This window comes from Rhipicephalus microplus, chromosome 2 (genome assembly GCF_043290135.1).
Source record: "Rhipicephalus microplus isolate Deutch F79 chromosome 2, USDA_Rmic, whole genome shotgun sequence".
In the NCBI taxonomy this organism is placed as follows: Eukaryota; Metazoa; Arthropoda; class Arachnida; order Ixodida; family Ixodidae; genus Rhipicephalus; species Rhipicephalus microplus.
Window position 1 is genome coordinate 140,558,902 of NC_134701.1, and position 24,808 is coordinate 140,583,709.

At 46.0% G+C, this 24,808-nt stretch overlaps 1 protein-coding gene across 15 annotated transcripts in view; it reads right to left on the reverse strand.

The window, feature by feature from the left end:
• The window catches only part of LOC119170694 (uncharacterized), a 615,982-nt gene that overhangs the window by 69,107 nt on the left and 522,067 nt on the right, over positions 1-24,808 (reverse strand). For all 15 annotated transcript variants that reach the window (XM_075886872.1, XM_075886866.1, XM_075886861.1 and 12 more), the window contains 6 exons: positions 19,467-20,137; positions 17,204-17,333; positions 12,998-13,110; positions 12,098-12,248; positions 10,042-10,345; positions 9,315-9,632 (listed from right to left, as the gene is read on the reverse strand). In XM_075886872.1, coding sequence (XP_075742987.1) covers positions 9,315-9,632; positions 10,042-10,345; positions 12,098-12,248; positions 12,998-13,110; positions 17,204-17,333; positions 19,467-20,137 — 1,687 coding nt within the window. The remainder of the gene's footprint in view (positions 1-9,314; positions 9,633-10,041; positions 10,346-12,097; positions 12,249-12,997; positions 13,111-17,203; positions 17,334-19,466; positions 20,138-24,808) is intronic.

The following is a 24,808-nucleotide window of genomic DNA, read 5'->3' on the forward strand; positions in this document are numbered from 1 at the left end:
ACAGATGGCAGACATGAGTTCAATCTTCCGATCATGAGCATCAGCCTTTTCTTTATTTGGGGACAAATACGTGGCAGGGAAGCGCTTGCGATCTCGCACGGTAGGACAAATTCACCTATGAGCTACAAGGCAGAACTAGGCACACACACGACGTCAGTCTTTCACGCAAACCCTGACAAAAGCAGTTGTGCCTTGCCCAGCGTACAAACAACCGACTAGCCAGGAAAAAAATTGTGCTTCATGCACAGTCAATTCAACAAAAGAGGTTAAGTAACTTCATGCACTGATCAAGGTAGCCTTGCACATGCAAGAATTAAACAAACGTTCACTACAGTCCGAAATTCTAGACATTCTGAAATGGCAGATGCTCCAAAAAAATGCAACCATTATGCTATCAGAAAGAAGTCTCCCTCGTAGAAAACTTCACTCTATATTATTTAGGCTCTTTACCTCTAGTACATGCATTTACACAAAGAGCATGGCGTACTCATGCAGACAAAATATCAGTTATAACGAAGTAAATGAAAAGTAGTCTTGCGATTAGTATGGTGTTAGGAATAAACCTTTGTAACGAATTTTCGAATATAGCAAACTTATTTTCGTGTTATATGCAACTTTGTTATAATGAGGTTTGAGTGGATAAGAAAAGACATCGCTGGTTCTACTGGGGGTGCCAGCTTGTCCCGACAAAGTTTGATGTAGCAACGTATACTACTTCGAAGTACTCGGGTATCTTTCAAGGCATTAACTACGGCCCCAAGTCATCGGTTGAACACGCTCGCTCATATTCTGCACAGAGTGCCTATAATGTACGTCACTAAGAATATGCGCGGTACTACACTGTAAGTTAAGCACGTGTTTTGCGATTCCACATATGTAGACAATGAGTAGCACTCGTGCTTATCCAAGAAACAACGTACGCAACTGGGACTGAAATGCACACTGAATGCATTCAAGGGCTCGTGAAGTAAAAAAACATCCTTGGAATTCTCCCACTAATTTTATCAGACCTCTCGTATTCCAGCTGTCCAACAGCACTGGTAGTAACTGCACAGTAGTTATGTAGATTAACTACCAAAATCCCGCACACTATATCCAACTATATGGAATGTCAGAAACATGTGGCCAATCTCGTGTTGCATGTGCTGTTCACTATCTCGAATTTCTTTGCCGATCCAATGGCACCCTTTTCAGACTGCCGAAAGCTCAAAAATGTTTAAACAGCAACTTTGGGTGCTGTTAAGCACCACTGGCAAGGCAGTCAACATTCAATAAGCCAAGCCTAGGCAGTGCCAGACAACATGCAGTCATGGAAAACTTTCCGGAGAAAAAATTGTGCACGGAGGAGATCGCCCTCCTGAACAAAACCACATGCAGTGGGCATGAGACTAAGCGCAGCTTTGCAGCCAGACAATCTGCCATGGAAACTATCCTACCAAGCTAAGCGGTGCAGTTTCCATGGTACAGTCGAGCCCCTCTACAGAGAAACTGATGGGGTGCGGAAAAAAATGTCCCTGCAGTGAAATCGAAGAAACTATAGCTACCATAAGCTAGCAAAACAAAGGAACTCTTAATGTCAAAATTCAATTACTGTCGGCTGCTTCCTTTCCTTTCCAACCAGCATCATGACGAGATTTTCAGATATGCATAGCAAAGCCCTGTTGAAAAGCATGCTGAAAAGATGGTCACAGCGGCTCTCGTGAATGAATGTAACAGTTGCACTAGCACGCTAGCACCAACAGCTGTCTGCCGTCAAAAGGTATCCAACAATGCCGAGATGGAGGCATGGTATCGTGGAGCAGTGACTGATGCCTTATTCTACCCTATTCTTGTCATACACTAGTTGCAGCTGGCTGATTTTCGTTGATAGGGCGAACAAACGGCTGATGTCACCAGTGACCCCACTGGCCAAGCACAAAAAGAAACAATAGCAGCAGGCATCAGAAAAGGCATTGTCTCGTGATTTCACCTAGCCGCAGCATGTAGGAAGCTCTATCAACCAAGCGACTGAGCATTAGCTTCAAATTGTCTGCAGCTCAGAAGCAAGCCAGTGGCAAAAGCAGCCAGTCTCATATACCATCACTATCAAACAATGGCGGCCCCCAAGCCTAGTAAACAGCGGTGGTTTCTGGTCGTGTCAGCGTGTGTTTTATACTTCGTAGATGTATACAGTCAAGCCCATATATAACGAACTTGAGCCTGACGCGGCATCCGGTCGCTGTATCCCAAAGTTCGTAGTAAATAGTAAATGAAACACAGCTTTTCAAAAAGTTGCGAGTCAAAACACAAAGTTTTTTGCCCAGAATAGAACGTGATGCATGTATTTCAAAGAACAGAAGCGATAAAAGCAGTCTCGAGTTTATTTCAAACAGCAGCGTGCTCTTTGCCAAAGCCCGTGCCATAAGCTGCATGAGGCACTGGCTCCAAAGTTTTGTCGTTCTCTCAATCCGATTCCTCCAAATCGCTGTTGCCGCGTACTTGATTTGCAATGCCCTAGTCCATGCTCGGTTCCGAGGGGTCGGCATCATCGTCGGCCGTAATTAAACCATCGCAACAGAAGTCCCACCTTCTTTGCCAGGCCAAAGTTCGACGACGCACTGTCACAAATCGCCGCCAGAGTGGCCCTGTTCAGAAGCTTCAAGCTCGGCATCGGGCCCGAGGTCGACGAAGTCGGCCTCGCGAAAACAGTTTCGCACGCATGTAGCCATCACCGCCGCCCACGAAATATTCACCATCTTTACAGCTGAATACTGGGAAGCCCGAAGTAGCAAGTTGGCTGCCAGGTGGTCAACAGCTATGAGCAAGCGTTCTGCAACGCGGATTGGGGCCAAGCCAAGCGGCCACACTTTGGACGTTTTGTTGAGCGGCAGGAAAAAGCGTGCAAGGCTTCCCATCCACCATCTTGACCACACACACACACCGAGAGCGAGCAAGACGCGCACACGCAACACACATGCCAGAACGTGTGGTACAGCTCTGGGCCAGTTTCTAGCCAGAAAACAAAACTTATGAATTCGAGTCAGCGTGGCTGGCTTCGCGGAGGGCCGGAGACGGGCGAAGGAGTTGTGCCAGGAGAGGAGAACCAATTTGTGAAAGAAGGGCAAGGAGTTGCGATAAGGTGAAGAGAGGAAAGGATATGGGGGGAAGGCGACCTTGAAATCCAAGACACACGGGAAGAAGGCAGGTCGAGCAGCTTACTTTAAAGGTTCGCGAAACGCGAAACTCGCGCGTAGGAGAGTGCCTACGTGCGCAGAGCACGGCCGCCTAGATCGGCGCGCGCGGCGGTGTTCAAAGAATTGACAGCCATGATCAAATAATCGTTTTGTTGCATCGGCGGGTTCGCGTGGCCTCACTGACTTCCATATTTCACGATTCGTTCCGTGCAAATTAACAGCCGTTTTTATGCTTCTGCGCACGTGCGGAAGGCATGCTGAGCAGAGTGCGAAGTGAGCGAGAACAGGTCCTAAACACAAAAAGAATCCCGAATAATCAGAGTCGGTGAAGTAGCATACGAATGTGCACTAGAACGATACGATTAGACAAGTCGCAGACAATTGGATACAGACGATGTTGGCAAATGGTCTGGTCACTCCAGGCCGGCGACGTCAACGACAGTACCGACTATCAAAAACAGGGAAGGTGGCCGGCCGGTCCTCGGAAGATGTGTGGCGGTGTGAAAGCACTGGCCGCGTCTGGCGATGCGGGGTGCTCAAAGTAGCAGGGGGACAAAGGACAGAAGGGTGCATAACAAAGAGCAGTCGGGGAGAGCGGCAACTTGAGGGGTGCGGAGGCAGGGTCGGCGTTTAACAAGAAAAATCTATGGGCACCTCGCCGATACCCTATCCAGGCATCCGTGGTCGAAAGTGGTTTCCCGGAAAGTCGGCAAAGTGCCGACTCCGTTCGCTGTAACCGATCGGCGGCGCTCGGAGACGTTCGTTTTAGGTGCAATTTTGTGTCATTCAAACAATGTATATTTTCACGGTCTTGCGGATATTGTTCGTTTTAAGGGGAGATGCGGGTCGAAAAATCGCGTTTTTTGCGAAAATTTCCACTTTTGAGATATTGCTTCTAAAATCACTTTTGATCATTCAACTATCATTTCCCCAAAGGTCATAGCTGAATTCAAACGAGAAAGTGGTAAAAAGTCGATCTGCGCTAGTGAAGGTAGCTTCCGAAGTCGCGAATTCACGCATCCGACGGCTATTTTTGAAAATCCGCCACTCGGCAACACGATGACGTCCGCCATCGGGGTTTGTTCGGTGGTGTAGATCAAGGCTCCTTCTAGTGCACAGGCGTCCCCCTAGTTTCGTATTTTAGTGAGGAATTTCACAAAACAGTCGTTTCCAAGTCGGTTTGCAGCCAAGCTGCAGCCGCTTCGCGCATCTCTACCGGTCACATGGTACGCTACCGAGGCCGCCATTGGCTACATCTGATCGGCCTCGCTCGCTGAGCGCTTGCGACGATCGGCACTTGCCGTGCGTTTCTACGTTTTTCCGAGTTCACCATGGATAACTCGAAGAAGCGAGACTTCCGAGCACGAAAGTTTGCAAGCAAGAACAAGTACCAAGGGCGTCGACGTAAACCGAAGCGCAAAGCAGCGGTAGAAGAATGCGAGCCGCGGGCCACTAGGCCTAATCAAGGCAGCGGGGATACGGCGGCTTGCGGGAACTTTGACGAAATCGACGCCGCGATCAAGTTCATCAGCGCATCAGAAAAAAAGATTGAACAGTTCGAAAGCGAAAGAACGAAGAGTGTTTGTGGCTCTGTGAGCGGAGTATTTTGTGACATCGGCGCACTGACATCGATGGTAAGCCGTGCTGTTTGTCCAACATGCCACACCGCTGGACTCGTCGTTCGCGACACCGCAAGTAAACGTAAGGGCCTCTCTTCGTTCCTCGAGCTGCACTGTGATAACAGTGAGTGTCCTGAGTCAGTGGTTTCTGCCGCGCATAGTTCGCGGCGTGTTCTGCCGGAAAGACAACCCACCGATGCCGGTGATGACTGGAGCTACCGAAGCGGCAGCTCGCGTGACAGCTTCGCTGTCAATGTGAAGGTAGTTGTGGCTGCGCGTGCAATAGGCATTGGGCATGAACAGCTGTCGCGTTTTTGCGCTATTCTTGGACTGCCAATACCTATGCATCATAAGACTTTTATTGCAATTGGCAAAAAAGTTCATGCTGCAGCTACCAAAGCTGTGCAAGAAAACCTGGCGAAAGCGCGGATGATAACTAAAGAGAAAGTGGATGGGGCTGATGTTGCTGTCATGTATGATGGCACATGGCAAAAAAGAGGGCACAAGAGCCACAATGGCATCGGCACTGCTGTGTCTGTGGACACTGGTTTGTGCCTAGATTTTGAAGTGCTATCGAATTACTGCCTTGCCTGTAGCCGGCACCAGGACTTGGGTGATGAGGAAGAAATATGGCAAGCATTCCACACACCTGTCTGCGAAAAAAAAATACAGAGTGCTCCTCTCATGCCATGGAGACTGAGGCAGCTTTGCGCATATGGGGCAGGACATCCTCATACACAACACCATTGCGCTTCACCAAGTTCCTCAGTGATGGGGACAGCAAAGCTTATACCGCTGTCGCTGAGGCCAAGGTATATGGTGAAGCTGTTGTGGACAAGGAGGAGTGCACAAACCATGTGGCCAAGCGTCTAGGCACTGCACTTCGGAAACTGCCAACAAGACTTCCACGAGGGGAAAAGCTGACAGATGGCACAATTCAGAAGCTGCAGAACTATTACCGTATTGCAATCACAAACAACAGAGGTGATATTCTGAAAATGCATCGTGCCATCTGGGCCTCATATTTCCATTCATCATCGAGCAACACAGCAGGCAGCCACCGATACTGTCCAGAAGGGGCGACTTCCTGGTGCAAGCATAGGCGAGCTGAAGCGCTTGGGGAGGCCCCACCCGACCACACACCAATCTTGACCAAGGCTCAAGGATTGGCTGTGCTTCCCATTTACAAGCGGCTCACAGATGAAAAGTTGCTGGTGCGTTGTATCCAAGGGAAGACCCAAAACGCTGCAGAATCTTTGAACAGCAAAATCTGGTTGTTGTGTCCGAAGACTAAGTTTGCCTCCCGGACAACAGTGGAAACTGCAGCTGCTATGGCCGTGTTGTGGTTCAATAAAGGACATTCAAGCTTTGAACACGTGCTAGAGGAGCTTGGTGTAGTCCCACCAGATCAACTGATCACCCTGGGCCAATCCCGCGACCAGAGGAGAATCGAAAGAATGTCTGCGTGTGAAACAGCCGAGGCAAGGGCCCATCGGCGGAACGTGGCAAAGAAAGCGCGCCTTGATGACTCCCTTCTCAAGCGGCGAGAAGGATCCACATATGGAGCAGGACAATTTTAGGTGCTCTAGCTGTGTCCCTTCTATGATATCACCAAGTTTTGTGCAAATCGCACTGTGTAATCATGAGTAAACATATTTACAACTTTCAAATGCATTTTTCTCGATTTCCATTTTGAGGTAATTCTCTCATCTTGTGCACAATCTTTTTTAGGCATAAAATAGTCCTATCTTGATGAAATTTTGCACAGAGCTTAATCAGCCACTCTAGAATACAAGTATCTACTTTAGGTTGCATTATACATCACAGATTTTTTGTTACACAACTTGATACACTGATAGAGAGATGTAAAATATGCATTTAGTACTTTTAATTTTTTTTTTTAATGTAGCAAATAAATTTTCTGTTTGAGGTACTTTTCTGTATTGTACTGCTCAAGTGCAGCAGAATGAGCCATTTTGCAATTCTGTGTGAAAATTTTTAGTAAGCTTTATTATGTGCACAAAAAACACTACATTTTGATATCAAAGTTGTAGTAACTCCGGAACTACTATAGCTATCAAACAAATAATTGCAGTTATGAAATCAGCACTGCAAGCTTTACTAACACCTAAAATTTCAAGGAGCTGGGTTATGAAATAAAAAAAAACCTTTTTCGAGTAGCATCTCCCCTTAAGCGAAAGTTCATTTTAAGTGGTGCCGCTATATGTGGGCTCAAACGTATTTATGTTCTCAAAACGCTGATTGTTCTGAAATGTTGATTGATATGTGAGGTTTAACGTCCTAAAACCACCATATGATTATGAGAGATGCCGTCGTGGAGGGCTCCGGAAATTTCTACCACCTGGGGTTCTTAAACGTGCACCCAAATCTGAGCACACGGGCCTACAACATTTCTGCCTCTATCGAAAATGCAGCCGCAGCAGCAGGAATTCGATCCCGCAACTTGCAGGTCAGCAGCCTAGTACCTTAGCCACTAGACCACCACGGCGTCAGAATGTTCAAGATTGTGTTTACTGCACGGCATTAAATCTCTGAGCCTGGAATTGCATCGTCAAATTGCATTGAAGTAGGAAGCAGAAGAAAAAGTGTTCATTGTGAATAGAATATTTATGCGTATACTCCTAGGTACTGCCGACAGGGAACCAAGAAACTCTCGTCGTAGCGGAAATTTCAACTAAGCGGCGTTCGTTGTAGAGGGGTTTGACTGTACCAACAACAAAAATTCAAGTCACAGAGACAAACCACTTTTATAGCTGTGGAATAAAAAAACTGTCGAGTGGAGTCCACACAAATGACATTTGTACCTCTTGTGGATGTCCTCTTTTTCGTAAACAACACACTAAAGAGCCAAACAGCTGTAATGCACACGGACGTGCGTGCAGCTCGGCCCAATTTTCATACTTCTGTTTCCATTCCACCATTTCCTTTACTTATACTTTTTTTACGAACTGCCACTGCAAATGTGACCCTTCTCTGCACTATTTCCAAACAACCACATTTTAAAATCAGTGTTTCATCACCAGGGGCTTCACTATAAATGGCATGGAGTTCTATGGGTGGGAAAATAGGGTTCCAGAATAGCTTTACAGCCAATCATGCGCTGCGGGTAGTTGTAGCATAATTGGCCTGAGCTGCATTGAGTAGTACAGAGAAGGTACATTTATACACTGCGGCAGCTCTGCTACTATACTAGCTGGCACCCTAGAATGGCGTAACTCGGAGCATAGCCCTTAGCTCTCCATGGCACCATCGAGCAGAGTGCAGAAATAATATACAAACTTCCAAACCACCCAATGAAATTGCCAAAGGTAATGAGGAGCTCTTGAACAGACAAGCATGAGTCATTGCGATCAGTCCATGAATGCAGGCAGGCTTCACAGATGAGCTCATCTGGGTCAGTCGGGCAAGAAGCACTTCTCTTTACCGCCGAATGCTGCGTCAAAAAGTCTCTGCCGCAGCAGTAGCCATCCGTGGCAAAGACGAGCAACCCATGGGAGCTGCTCGTCTGGAAGGACCTGTCTCCCTGCCCTCCAACTACGGCACAACATGCTTGGTAGTATCGTCGAGTGACAGTTTTCTTCTTTGAGGCAAAATAGTGACAGACGCACCGTCTTTTAACGACAGCTGTTCATGCACCAGAACAAATAATGAAAGCTAAGGAGACAAGTGCGACACAAGCATCAATCACCTTATTTCGTGACATGCACAGGCACTGGGAACACTCGGACAAAACTTCACAAAATATGAGGTGTATCGTTACACACGCTTCTGTGCAGCTGCTGAGTCTTCTTGGTGCAACCTTCTTAACCCAAAAGTAATACAAAAAGTAGCCCGACAACCAGAAAAACCAGCGTTAGGCTAACATCCCACCACGCTACATTTTTTCGTAAACCCACACTCGTACGTCAAGCAATGCGACACCATACATTTTTCTATCAATACCCAAACCAACAGTAGCAAGAAAAAAAAATTTATGACACTTTTGCCACACCAATCAGAGTAAACCATATGCCCTGAAATTTCACAATGTAAAAAAAAAAAGATGGCATCTTTATCATGTATGTCCTGTCCACAAACAAAACTAGCGTACAATAACTGAAAATGCTGGCAAAGTGGTGCCTCAAATGAGCTGCTTGAGTGTAGTCAGCACGACAGTGTTCCAGATGAGTAGAAGAAGTTTTCAAAAAAGATAAACTCAAGGAAGACACAGACCAGGATTATTCTGTACAGGGAAGATAAAACGAAAATGGCGTCACTTTTTATTTACCCCCCCCCCCCCCCCCCCCTATGGCTAGGTTACTTTCCTCAGCAGGCAACCTATGCTTCCATCGCTCGTACTATCTGCCTTTGCTGTTGCATACAACTTTGCTGAAGTAACGATATTTCACTCAAATCACCATGCACATAAATGTAACATCGACTACGTTTAAAAAAAAAATGGTAAAAACTGGGATAGGCGCAGCAGTCGGACGCGAGAGACACTTGAATGTTTCCTGCTCACCCGTCTGAGCATGTTGTTCCCCTCCTGCCGCTCCTCCTCGTCCTCTTGGTTGAGGAGTTCTCGCAGGATGACGTTTTCCGACCGACTACTGCTCGGAGCATCGGTCTCGTCGTTCCCGCTGCCGGACCCAGCCAGGCCTTGGGTCAGCAGGTTGCGCAGCTTCTGCGGCCCGCCGTCTTCCGAGGATGAGGTCGTGCCCCCCGTCGTGTAGGGCGAGGGGGCACTCACGGCCCCTGGAGTGGACGCGGGAGGTGGCAGTGACGAGGGACCGTAGTCGTCGTCATCGCCATCACCTGCACCGGGTACGCTCTTGCCACCCTGAAAGACAAACAGCGCGGAGAATTATGTGTGAGCTCTATATCCCATTGGGAGCAATAGTCTAGCAAACACCAAACATATGCACATGCCACAAAGAGTGTGCACAATCTTTAGAGTTGAAAATGACCCAGAGGTATTTGAGTGTTCCAAATTCTGAGCACACAGGTGTTCTTGAACACGTCTCAAACACATGGTACAAAAGCATTCCTCAAGCCCCTTCTCGCCCCTGCAGGAGGTGGAGTCCCCATGCCCCTTGGGTAGGCACATGCATTAGAAATCCTAATGCCCTTAGTATTGGCTGACGTTTTAGTCCTGACAAGGCCACTGTACAGGTCGTGGCCGCAGACACCGGTGCCAGGGTACCTCTTGTCAACAACTTAGCTACCAGCAGTGGTGTTCATCGCCATACCTTGGGAGTGTTCGCCGAAGCGAGGTCTTCCTCCTCGGGCCAGGAGGTGGACGGGAACATTTCCATGGAGAGCAGGTTGAAGTCCTGGCTGCCTCCCGAAGACGAGGGGCTCAGGTGGAAGAAGGCGGCCGCTGCCCCACCACTTGCGGCAGACACAGATGGGGGCCCGGTGGTCACAACCACGCCACCGCTGGTGCTCCCACTACCGCTGGGGGTCGGGCCTGACGAGGACGAGGAGGCAGGTGCCCCATTGACTGGCGTCGGACCCCTGCTCAGCTCATCCGGAGACGGGGCCTCGCTGTCCCTGAATCAGATTCACAAACAGAAGTTTTAATATTCATTTCTTGATTTATGATGAAAGAAAAATCGCAATTTGATTACAGGGTGGACCACAATGATAATTCATATTAACTCTGATACCATCTGGGCTTGCATTTCTCTCGCATCAGAATGCAACTGCTGAAGCCAGGATTGCAGCCACAACCTTGCTCTGCAGCACCACAACACAACAGACAATACACCACCCTAATAATAGACAATACACCACCCTAATAATAATGAATCTTGGGATTTAACATCCTAAAGCCACCAAACGATTATGAGAGGTGCCATAGTGGAGGGCTCTGGAAATTTGACCCCCTGGGGTTCTTTAAAGGGTGCCAGAAACACTTTTTCAAGTAACCATGGAACGAATTTACTGGATGAGCTTATTGCCTCACGAATTCATTGCCTGCTGCAATTGCATTATCTCTTCTCTCGTCCAGACGAAAGCGCTGGAAGCTAAGCAGGGAGGGATGGCAGGGCAACAGAAAAACATCACGAGCGCCTCTTGACCTTGAGCACTTTCTTTTTTTCGAATGTACGGCTTTTGCGTGTGATCACGCACGAGCGTAGACAGGTAACGGCCTCCCAGGCCAATCTCTGTAACGAGCGAGCGTGCCATGTTCAAATAAGCCAATGGCTGATAGATGGGCTTACGAAGTGCTGATTTTCGGGCATACTGCGTGATTCGTCGATAGAAGAGAAAGCAATTTTTAGCTGACTTTGATATATTATTGTGCATTCCAGGCCGCGTGCTGCGCTATAATATTTGGCTCGCGTGTTGTCGGGAGCCTCTACTACCAATCGGCAGCGTTTCCTGACCATGCTCAAAAAGTGTTGCAGGGACCCTTTAGCGTGCACTTAAATCTAATATAAGTTCACAGGCCTCAAGTATTTTCGCCTCCATTGAGAATGCGACTGCCACTGCCGGAATTCAATCCCGCGACCTACGGGTCAGCAGCCAAGTGTCTTGGCCACTAGACCACCCTGACAGCTGGCAATTCGAATGATGCACAGAAATCAGGTGCTGGAGAGAGCTTCTAGAATCGCAATCTGCACAAGAGCCTGTTTAGCTAGACCAAGCAGTAAGAGGGAGAGCAGATTGTGGGATGAAAAGCTAGAAGGATAAAAATGCACTTGGTAGGCCAGTCATGACCGACATGTTATTGAAACATACAAGATCATAGCATTTTATTGGTGTTAAGATAAAAGGCAGAAACTTGAAAGATCGAAGGTGCTGAGGGCAGCACGGCAGGCAGCAAATTAATAAAAAATAAGAGCTATAAAATTAACAAAAGCCGTAGTGCACAAGCAAGTAGCCAGGAAATCGGTTGGGGTCAGTTATCGTTGCGCCTCAATCTGTATGACATGAATCTAAAGCACTTCTGTCAGTAATGACAAACTGATTTTTCATTCATTCTTTTCCTTTCTTTGATTTCCATTTCATGACTCAACTTAAGAAAGAAACAAAAATCTCTTATCATTTCAGTGGGTGCCCTTAGTTTAACTTCCTGTGGTTTATCACAAGTAAGGGTGGTCCCATACCTTCGATGGACGCTTTACAGATAACCATCAACTCCATTGATCGTTCTTCCGAACTCCTCTTTTTAAGAAAATGACAAATGGTGGACACCTCGCCTTGTCAGGAAGTGGATTCGAAAAAGGAAATCGATACGGAATGCACTATGCACTCATACACACCAGATCAAACGATAAGCAAAATCGCACTACTTACCGGATGATAGAATGGGTGGCCATAAGGAACTCTGGCTCACTCGTGACCTGATTGTAGTTGAAGCGCTTGCTTTTCGTCTGCACTAGCAGAGATTTGTCAGGCGTCACCTGGAGCCGGTAGATGGCGCTCGTATGCTGACCCTGCTGGAGGGCTGCAAAAGACAGCGTCGATGCCACTGCAGAAACTGTTCGCATCAACGAAATGACCCGACTGAACACCATCGCAGTGGCGTCGACACAGAAGCAAGACTTCTTCAAAGTAAGATGCAGCCCCATTTACTTTGCCCGTTGACTTTTCCCAAATGTGGTTGCGCTGCACGCCCCTGCAGCAGAACTTGAAAGGAGATGTGTAGAAGCTGCATGGGTCTACGTCATGCATTGGCAAAAAAATCTTTTTTTACCCACAATTAGTGCACGAAACTCGTTTTGCTAGGTTTTCACAAAGCCTGCAGGCACATTCAGAACAAAATTTTGCATGCAGGTTCCCCGATACCTGGGCAAACTATGCTTTTTGTGTAGCACTAAACTTCGTAAGAGCTGTCCCACTGAGAAGTGTTCAATACCAGAACAGAAAACAGCCCTCTCATCAAAAGGAATCTAAAGGGACAAGCCAAGTCTCTTATGTTGAACAGGAGTTCTCTTTGCAGACAGAAGAACATGAGTGCAGAATTCCAAGTACAAAACCAATCATAACAGAGGCAGTTCCAATCAAGCAGCTATTCTTTTATGGGATTTTCCTTTTTGGAGAGTCTACTGTAATCTGCCAAAAAGAAAGAACGAAGTAAAAGAAAGGCAGAAAGAAGAAGGTTGAGGAGGAATAACATGGCACATTAGCCACCAACTCAAAATCGTCTTTTAATAAAAGTCCTTAACGGCAAAATAAAGAAGCGACGGCACTCACTCTCTTTAAGGTGTTGATCCAACTTGTGGAGGTCCCTAGAATCGCAGAGCTCCTGGATCACACGTCCCACAAGGGACTTGTTGAGGTACTGGCTATACGTTGATGAAACACCACTGTTGGAAAGAGAACAAATGCACACGGAGTATTAGCCCTAAGAATGAACGCGGACGTCGCTGCGGTCGTGGCACCGTGACGTCACGTTAAGGGCTCGTCTGCTCCACCACCACTTGCTGCCATTTTCTGTGCCTGCTATGTACTTGCTCTTTAACGATACGTTGTCGACTACTACTCAATTTCGTGAGGCAAATTTCTCAAGGTGGAACGTTTCACTTTGAGTGAAAGTTATCAAAGCTGTAAAAAGTTTTCACAATTTAGTCTAGAATAAGTAAACTGCAGTCCGAACGGAAGATTTAAATGACAATGGTCACGCAGGCCAACAAGACACTCATTGTTTTCATCCCACACACCAACAAATGGGTGCGAATGAAATATGCTAAGTGGAGCTAATGTTAGTATAAGTAGGCATAGGCTGTAGGATTAGAGCATATGTGTGCCTAAGTATCACAAATGAAATTAGGACGTTTTCAATTGATGGCGCTTTATCGTGCAGGTTACGCCTGCATCTGCGAATAATCTAAATCATTTCACTGAATTGCACTTCCTCCAAACAGAGACATTAAATGAACCTGACTGCCATAGGCACTCACTTAAATTCAGAAAATAATCTAAATAATACTACCACGCACAAAACGATTTAGCAAATGTCATGATATGTCTGTTTACTCGGATCATATGTGCAAGTTTTTTCTCAACAGCAGCCAAGGATCATGTAGTCGTACACCCCGATTTGCGTGAAATGCTGAAGTGATCCACCGCCGCATCACAAACTGTAATGTTCGTTTCATGTGGGAGTGCCACTGATAACGATTCCAACACAAATGCTGGCCCAGGAAGTCAAAATGAGTTTTATGGCACCGTCAGCGATGTGGCCCAAGTAATAATTAAACAACCTTCAGCTTAATGAGGCGAAGACTGGTCTCACACGTCGTATCCATCTCCAGGTAATCAAAAACCAAGAAAAATTTGCTGACCGAACTACTTGCATAGTTTCCACCGCATTGCACCTGATGTGTGAAACAGAGTTTAGTTTCACTGTAGCGATGCTAGCTGTGAAGGACAAAGAATGGCGGATCCCTCCTCCCTTCAGTGGTGTTTCAACGTACCACTTGGCTTTTTGATGCGGTGCCACGTCCTCTCCCCATAGAGCGAGAGGGCATGCGGATATGCAAAGCTGTGCCCTCCACCCCCACCTCGCGTTGACACACTGCAATGTGCACGTGTGTTCAGGTTTCAAGGGCCTAACCTCACGTACGCGTTACCACTAAAAACCCATGCGTTATTGGGAGTATGATTACCTAGCATAACGCTGTAGGACTTTCTGGCTGAGACAGGCTTTTCTCATTTGAGAGCATAGTGTTCAGGTCGAACCGACACTGACTACAGGACAGTTTTGAGGAGCTTCCTTTTCCGAAGTACAATTAGGGGCCTTTAGCTAGTCCGTATATATCTTAATGTTACCAAAGTACTGAACAGCATTCACCGCTTTTCAGGCATGCATGTTTTAGCAAGTTTCAGCTCTGCATACATAAAACGTTTGCATACATACATAAATGTATACTTTTACATTTGCACAAAAAACAAGCAGTGATGATAACTGCATTTAAACTATATTCAACTTAAATGATGTTGAATAACTGTGGCAGCATTATCATTAGAGGTTTTAAGCATGTATATCAGTGTAAGAACACCGAGTAAACATATGACAGTGTCAACATCTTAGGATGCTTCATGCAAGCACAGTCATAATAATAATAATAATAATAATAATAATAATAATAATAATAATAATAATAATAATAATAATAATAATATCAGGGAGTTAACGTCCCAAACCTACGACATGATTATGAGAAACGCCGTAGTGGACCTCGGGGGCTAAGGAAATTTCGACCACCTGAAATTCTTTAACGTACAACACACGGGCCTTGAAACACTTTTGCCTCCATTGAAAATGCAGCCCCGATTTGGTCACGAGACTTGGGATTGGCAGTAAAGCGCCATAACCACCACACAACCGTGGCGGGGCGCAACCACAGTCAAGGACACAGTTGTTTTCACCTAGTGTTTCCAAGGAAAAAGCACATTCATAATTACACCACTGCATTCTAGGGCACTCTAGGTTCAGTAATACAGCTGAAACCACATGATCACCCTCATTCCGGCTTATTTTGACTCGAGAGCTGGAATCTTTGTAAAATGGATATGATGCCACGAACGAAGCTGGACTTGTGAGATAAGGACGTAAACGTAAAGCCTATTCAGTGAATACCTCACTTTACTCAAATAACTGCGTTCAGCAAAGGCCTGCGTATGCACAGATTCCTTCCGCTATTTTATAACACATTAACAATAAGTTTACATACAAGCTAAAAGCCCCTATTTTTGTAACAAACGTTTAAGCAAAACAGATGTCTTGTGTAAAATAAATTTATGCTTCATCTTATCTCACTGGCACTCGTTGTGATTGAAGCAATACCCTTGAATTGCAAGTTTCAATGCACTAAAACATCATTTACAATATTATTCTGCAGTTAATAAATGTCTTTGCGGAACTTCAGCGTCCCATAAATAAAAAAATAAAGGTATTCTATTCCTGTATCTGTATTTCGGAGCAGCTTTTTTCATCTTTTTGCATAAGTATTCAAAATCTCTCGTTACGTCAAAGACAAATGTATCCAAGTATCTGCATTTCTGGTTTCTAGCACATTATTTCAATATCTTTTTCTATAAATTCTTTTCCGAATGTCTCTGTCCAGCCCTGGGTCCTCACTGCATCTCTTCGACTTGGCGAAGAGAGAAGCCACACAAATCCTCACAGATAGTGAGGGCATGGTTACTAAATGAACAACAGGTGCGACTTGTTCAATCACACAAGGGCAACAAGAAAATGCGACAAGCGAAGTTGTGATCTTGGGAGTGCTGCACAACAGATAATATGTGTGGTTATTTGTACTTCTTGCTTGCAGGAACATGTCAAACATGGAAACATTTCTCGCAAAAGTATACAGCTCTTTCTTACGAACCAAACAGGTGATATACACAATGCCCTTGGAAAGTTTACTGAAGCTTTCAAGGAAGCTGCTCTCATGCCATTCATAGAGCAGACACCTGCTTGAACACACACACTCTCTCTCTCCCCCCATAGTTAAAATAACTTTTAAAAATATCATCCAATAAATATCACAATGTTGAAAGGACACATATTTTCCCAGTGTGCGATAGCAACAAAGACAAGCTTTTCAAGTGATCGTCGTGCAGCACTACTTCCTTGCCTTCCAGTTTCCAATAATAATTGCTGGATTTTAATGTTCCTAAAACCAGGACATGATTATGAGAGATGCCATAGCAGGGGGCTCCAGAAATTTCAGCCACCCAGGCTTCTTTGACGTGCACCTAAATCTAGGTACACAAGCTTTTTGCCTCCATTGGAAATACAACCGCCAGGACGCCTCACAGTTATTCCCAATACAACTCAGCTGTCTCAAGAAGTTCTTAGTAAAGCCTGAAATCAAATATCCCAGTGCTGACCATGTAGAATAGAAGTGCCATGGCACAGGATGTTCCCTGCTGACAACCCTATCTGAAACGTTATCCTAGCACCAGTCAAACATCATCCTTTCTTAAACTAATTTACAGAATTAACATGTAATGACACATTTAAATTATTTGTCATGCATTATATGATACCAACATCACATTTACACTAAGTATTTTTTCAATTAACTGTCGACGAACATGATTTACATGCCTGAACGGGATGGACACTTGTGAGATTGTCTGCTGGTCGGGTAACATGCATTGCATAATATAAAAAACTAAACAAGTGTGTAGTTCTATGATTATTTTTCTTGCCCTCGCATCACTGATTCTAGGTGGCACTGTAACAAGTTGCTCCGACTTTTTCAGCTATCGTTTTAATTAGAATGTGATGACCTGATTTACGGACGTACTAATGATGCTTGATGGGAGCTTCACTTGTTACAAATAACTAGCACACATTCACGCATAACAAAAGCATTAATTTGCTGCTGAGAAATTCAGCCAGCCGAATACGAAGCAAGGCGCACTTGGCCGAGGAAAACTCACCTGGTGTCTACGGCGAGAATTTTCCCACTGAGGTCGAGGCGTGTCGTGAACTGCTCCACACCTACAGAGGTTGGAATCTTCTCGTTCGCGGGGATACGGCGGGCCACACAGACCAGGCAGTTTTGCACTTCTACTCAAACAGTTCCAGCACAGGCACAGGAGAAGGGTGTGGAGAAAAATGAGGGAAAAGGAAATTATTCCTGCTGACATTTTAGAAATTATGCATCAGCTCACAGCTGAAAGAAGCCCCGCAGTACTTTTTGACATGTTCATAAAATGCTACCAACCGGCAGTGGACACTGCCGTAGACATGCGAGCTGTGCATAATAGCACAGCGTGTCGCACGGAATTCACAATTAAACTTCAGAATGAGGTACAGATCATTATCTCATTATTCTTTTTACAAGTGATGCCATAAGCCAAAATGACCCCGCCATTAACACAAATATCATTGCCACTGGATCATTTGATTATAGCGAGCTGCTATGTAACGCCCGCGCTGCTCTCTACGACGATAGAATTAGAAGTACACTAGTAGAGTCACAATCCCACTGAAAGCTAGCTACGCGTTCAAAGAAAAACAAGAAATCACAGCATATTCACAAAGTGAATGATTATGAGTGGGGCGAAGCGCTGGAGGGTTTCATCACTAAACCGTGAATAATCCACGAATATCACCCACTACATCATCATGAGGAACACTGTATATATTTATACAAGAAATTTTATTATTCACAAGTGGTAGCTATATGTCGCTTCTGTTCCACCTTCATTATAACAGCTTTATGGTGAGTGAAGTGGTGGATCGGTGATGGGGCTTAGTGGGATGTTTGCAAGGACAAAGTAGTGGACAGTTTGCAAAGGCAGAACTATAGGCGGTCCCGTACAAACAAAGGATGGACACAGTAGGACAATTTATCGTTCTTTAACGCACACCTGAATACAAGTACTAGACCATCTTGCATTTATCAATGGCTACTTCTCAACAGTATTTGCTTCATGGTCGGTGAAGTGGTGGATTGATGATGGGGCGTAGTGGGATGTTTGCAAAGACGAAGTAGTGGGCAGGCAGGCGGTCACGTCCATATACATACAAGAGATCGACAGACCCATGCCTTTAGGAGCTTTGGCCGTAAAAAGAAGTGAAAGTGCTTCGAGTAATGACGCGGGAATGAGCATAGTACCATTGTCAATTCCTGCACAGCTTTCAGCCCGGTCGCTGGTACGAGAGGAAAGATAAAGTGCTTAAAGCCTGCGACGAATTCCTATAACTTCGCCGACACCTGATGAATTCTAGAAATTTGTACAGCACTCGATTAGTGAGGCAATAAACTCTTTCAATGAAGCCACTGAATAATTCCTCGGAAAAGTGTTGCAGGACCCGTTGCCTCTCGCAAGTCAATGACAAAATGCAGATTTCCGTGAATTTTTCAGAAATGGGACTACGTCGTCGTCATCTATGCAATTAAGAATTCTGGCGACAGCTATACAAAAGTAGCAAAAACTGCAAGGCAGCTTTCCTCAGAGGTGCAAATTCGTGTACAGTAGTTAGCAAACAGTCAATGGTGGGGAAAAGTTTGTTGCAGCGTCAGGTGGTGAATGTGTGTTTGGCTTTTGATAGCAGCTCGATAATGCGACTGTATCCTTTAACTAGCTCCTTTATAAACTCTTTTGCGAGTTGATTCAAGAATGCGCCACTGACGTCTACAAAAGCAAAACTAGCCACCCTGGACAAATAAAGGAAACCCAACACTGCCAGTGGCAAAGAACAGACTGTGCCTCCCCTGCGCATAAATTTCGCTACTTGTCTATAAGAAATCAATTTTCTTTAAGCTGAGAGGCTTGCCTACATGGAACTTGGGAGACGGTAGCGGCAGATTTTCATTCACAAAGCAGTATACTGCCCCAACTCGTGTTGACATGGTATGATTTAGGCACTCGAATATCATCCCGTTCAGATGAATATAAATCATGCTATATGGCAAAACTCGTAATACCAAGTTGTGACTGCAGTTGAATGGCTAGAGAATTTCACATTCTTGCAACATGCAACATTGTTCACATCTCAAAGTCTGGTCAGCTAGTGAGCTTTTTCATGAGAAACAGGCCAACGATGAGTGTATTTTCCGTTATTTTGGCTACCACAGCAATGAAACAAGCTGCACGAGAAATTATATTTAAAATTTAATGAGCATTACGGAGTCTATGCAATCACCACCGTGGTAACAGTGTGGTGAAGTATTCAGAGAGGGTAGGCACTAACCAGAGTCTGCACCGGATTCATCGCCGCTGCCTGCGCCTCCCGTGCCGGAGCCGTTGGGGTAGGGCAGGAAGATGGCCGAGATGTGCATGTTCTCGTAGAGTGGGGCAATGCGCGCACTGCTCTGTTTGTCCTCGGCGTCGGGCGGGCGCAACAGAAAGCGGCACTGAAAGGAGCGGCTCTTGCCCCCGGCCTCGGTCCAGCCCAGGCCATTGGCGCCCAGCGACATGGGCAGCAGGTTGCTGCTGAAGCGGCCATGGTCGCCGTGGTGCAGGATGTTGTAGATGCTCGTGCCGTCGAGCTCCCCTTGGCCGTACTGCAGGAAGGACGAGACGTTCTCCGACACAAACTCGATGCGCCCCTCGGTGTTGACCACAAAGAGGAACCCGTCCAGCGCCTCGAGGAGCAAGGGCCCCAGCACGTCACTGCCCAGGATTGTCGGCTTGCTCGACGACACCTCGCTCTGCTGCAGCTCGCCAAGGCCTCCGCCGCCGCTCGCCTCCTGCTGCTTGATCCGGCGAATCTGGTTGACCGTCTCCTGCAGTATGGCACACTTGTCTGGCTTGACGGACAGGGAATTCATGTCAGACAGGCTAGCAGAGATCAGTTCTGCTAGTTCCTCCAGGTAGACGTTCTCCTGCTCCCGCCGGTGCTTCTCATTAAGGCACTTCTTCCTGCAATCGCAGTGAAAAGAGGGGGAGGAAGAAGAGAGGAACGCCGTGCGGTCAGACACAAGGAAGTTACTACACAAAATACGGCCGAACGGCAACGCTTGACGCTCTGGTGTGGTCAGACCCCCTAAAACCCACCCACTACACTGAGAAAATGCCGTAACAATGTCAAACTCACGTTCTCACAACACGTTCGGGCAAGTTTTGCATTACAACTTATTGAGGGAGACAAAAGAAAAGAGAGAGGGAACAAAATAATCGCTCTACAATCTCTTATCGCAAGCACACGCCGCAGCTTGGCTAATCACGAGCTGTAGGCTAGTCACGGAAGCCACCTACCACCCTAACCTTTCAATGTCATTTCAATTCAATTTCCGTCTGAACATCCTGGCACCTTTCAAACACTATACCTGCGCGGCCCATAGGTATAAATGCTGATGGACACTACCAGCACTGAACAAAGGCGTGTACTCTGGCTGACAATATTCCATGTAACGAGCTTAGTTTTTCAATTCCCCTGCCTAGCCAGGCCATGACTTCACAGTTTGATCATTCATGGATGCAAGCATACTGTATGCGAAGGCCAAAGCTAAAAGGAAAAAAACATTCTGAGGCCCTTTCCAAATTCGACAACCACTGGCACTTCGTTTCAACTAATGCAGATATAGACACTGAATATATAACACAATCTGAAGCAGGCCCGCAACGCCACAAATGTATCGGAATTATTTCCCCCTATTTTTTATTGGACAAAAAAAAAACCCAACGACATACAAACAACAAAACACCATGAAAAACAAGAGGGGGGGGGGGGTCTCATTCGCAAGCGCCAACATCAGCGTTGCGGTTTTATAGTGGCTTGGGGTAGCCGAACACACGAGGGTAGGGTTTCCACTAAGGTGAGAGTCCCAAAGCATCCCCACAACCAGCAGAATTTTCTTTCAAAATAACTCGCGTACTATGCCCCGCGTACTATGCCCCGCCAGATAGGCGTGGGGGGGGGGCGGGGGACGATGCTTGTGCGCGCGCGCTTATCCTTCAGAGGAGAGAATCGTGTGCCTTCGACTTTCACTAGAACGATTGCGTTAGTTGCCAGGCCCACAAAGGTCACTTCGGTCTCTGCACAGGTCCCCTTTGCGAAAAGAGCGCGCTTTTCATACACAGCGAGGTATAACTGGGACACTTGTTAGTTTGCACTCATTTGTACTTGTGATTACGTATCCTGCATCGTTTTTCTTTAAACAGCGCATCACGTGTCGAGCGGTAAACGTTGTTAGTTCCCACTCGTCCAGTGTGTATCGTTTTGGTGCGTCATTTGTGAGTGAGCAGCGCGCTGCATGTTTCGATCTGCTTGGCGCTCTCAGTGTGACCCTCCAAGTTGTTGCTGTCGCATTCATTGCTTCGCCCTTACGGCAAAACTGTGACTTTTTTTACGTATTTACGACCTGTAATCTACCGCTGCGTGCCCTCGGAGTTCATAGATGGCTATCGCGTCGCCGCGACCACAGTTTTGTGCGTGGCGGTCGCGGAAAAGGGTAGTTCCTTTTAAAAGCCTGGAGCGTATTGAGCTGCTTTTTTGTCGATGCGGCCAGATCACGCACAGAAATTTCCATTTCCAGGAGACTTTCATGGCAACCGTACTAACGGAGAAAACGGTCAAAATCGGGGAGATTTAGCAGGTATGCTCTAGTCATTATGCTCGCCATTCCTCTTTTTCTGTTCCTTCTTTCTCCTTCACAAACCTTACTCTAGTGTCTATTTTCATGTTCTTCGTACAGATGAGCCAGCCAACTACTACTGCGTATTGCCACTACGTCAAAACATGCTAACTTTTCTGAGTCATTCGTCCAGTGGAATTCACACAATGGAGAAATCCTTCTCTTTACAACTACACGAGTACATGGTGTGTCGTCACACTTTCTTGGGGACACAAGTGTCAACGCTGACGACCTGAGGGATGGGGGACATGATTCACTTTTCGCAAGAAAGAAAGCAGCCATTCTGTTGAACGGTCGACCAACTTAAAGCACCGCATTTCTTGACAAAAAGGCCCCATCGGCTTCCCGCTGCTTTCATTGTAACTCAATAGTCGTCTGAATTCGTGAGGCTGTTTATCAGCTGCACAGACATAGGCCACCACATTAAAGCTCAGAGATAAAGTAAGCTTCAACACACAAGCACCGACAACCTTCAACTCGCAAACAATAGAACGGTACAAAGCAGATCAACAGCTCACAGCATTGTGCTCCCCTCGACGCCAAGACCTCCCCGAACATGGATACAACTTGAACTATCCGAACCATTTTTTTCAGATTGCAGAGGCCTAAACTACAAATGCACTGCAAGCTTTCTGTCAACAAAATGTGCACTAAAGTTGTTCATTCATTGTCACCAAGCATGGTGCTCCAATTATTCATTGTACTTGGAGTTTGTTAGACACCCATCACGCACACACACATTTCCTTGATGCTGTGCCAACAACGATAACAGCAGCAGCAGCTGCCCAATCTTATCATGCAGCCACAATGCGGAAGAGACTGGTGCATCAGCTAGTGAAAGAAAACGTCTGTGCAAACGTTCTGACAGTACGGGGTTGTGTTATGAAATGTAAACTGATGCTCCTACAACTGCTCTAAAGGACGCAGTAAGGCTTTAATGAAATTTGACAAGTAGGAGAAACAGCGTTAATCTAAGTATATACCATGGCATGAGAAGTCTAGCGCAGCCATTACTGTGAGCCTTTCTGAACCTAAGCACAGGAGTAAATAAAGCAAAAGCACTGGCAACAATGGATGGAAATATTGTGTTTATCAATGCAACTGATATGAGGGTAATGCAAGAAACCTTCGAGAAAAATAGTCTGCTCAGCTGTGCCATGCAAATGACATCTTAAAGGGGCCCTGTACCCCATGACATTGAGCACTTTCTTTTTTTTTTTTTTCTTCTAATTCACGACTTTTCAGTGAGATTGTGGGTGCACGCATGGAGAAGTCAAGGCCAACCCTGGCAGCCCCAGTAACACGTGTTGCACTGTAATACTTGGTTCACATGTTCTTGGAAGCCTAGACCACCATTTGGCACCGTTTCTGACCATGATCTTTAAGTGTTTCAAGGTCCCATGAAGCTCGAAGGGTTACAAGAACAACTTTTCTCAGCCCAGTCAGTTTCACTACAACAACTACAGTCAGTGCTAATGCTAACAAGTTGCACATTAATAGTCACTTGAGACATAAGCCACAAAACAGCTCTGATTAGCCAGTATATTGAAACTAAGACTGCTGAAAATGATGCCGTTAAGGGAACACAACTTTCAGTCACATGAAAGCTGTACATGCAAGCTAAAATGCTGCCAAGCTTAACTTGCCCGAGAGTGCATTATAATTAAAAATTGACGTATAAGTGAAGCCCACCTCTGCTAGAGAACAGAAGGGCATAGGTTTTTAACCACAACTTTGCGCTAGGTCTTTATACAATCAAGGGAACTGTTTGCACATTGAAAAGTTCTTCCATCGAAAGTCCTTGCTTTGCCTTCACTCCTTCAAAGAGTTCAAAGCCTTCACTGTTCATTGATGTTATCCAATATACCACCAACACCTTTTATTTTGTGCCTGGCATATAATGATTAGACCATGATTTATAAATCTCGGACTACAATATACTGCCATAAAGAAGAACTGTAAATGCATAACCATACCTACCAAGTACAAGAATTCTGAATCCGGGATCGTGGGGAAGGGGGGAGGTCTGTAAATGTCGGCGTTGTTGTCTTATAATGGCTTGGAGTGGCCGAACACACAATGGTAGGGTTTTTCAACTACAGTAGAAGGTGCAATCCTCACTTGGAGTGTGCAAACATTTGTATCTTTTGAAACTTGGCATCATCAAAACAACTAACAAAATCTGTTCCTGTCAAACGAACTTATGCATATCTTCCTGCGATGTCGTGAATGGACAGAACAGCTCAGCCGGCTGGCGCGAAAGTGTGAGTCAAAGCTTCGCTTCAGACAACTAAAAGCTGAATGCCAAAGTATAGCCGAAGTACCCAGACCGACAGGAACATTACTAGATTCTTTGGACAACAACGCCAGACCGCTTCTTGCTTTCTTCGCAGGAACATTACTAGATTCTTTGGACAACGCCAGACCGCTTCTTGCTTTCTTTATATTTTTATTGCCTTTAATCTACCACTGCATAGCCGTATTTTCTCGCCTAGTAGTTGTTATCGATGATCAAATCGCCGCAACTTCAGTTTCGCGCGCGGCTGTCACAGAAAATGGTAATTCCCTTTTCAATCGGCGTGTGCTGGCGGTGTATATGCCTTCGAAGCGAAGCCATTTTTTGCTTTTCATGATCGCATCTGCCGGGGTTTTGTCCACAGTGTTTGTGGAAAGCTCTGTCCCTTTGACTCGCCGAATGTTTGACGTGTGTGCACTTTCAAAGTTCTGTCAATTACATCATCGCCATACATTATCATGTCAAGAGCGACCACAATTTCGTCTACAGCAGTTCTGGCAAACAACCACATGAACTGCAGAAGACAATCACATGCACTGGCCACGCGCACACTTCCGAAACTTCGAGCACTCTGCTCTTGGCCTTCGTTCGACGGTTTCGGTACTAAAGTTCATACAACCCGCCATGATAAAGAAAAGTATTCGAAGCATTCAAATTTTG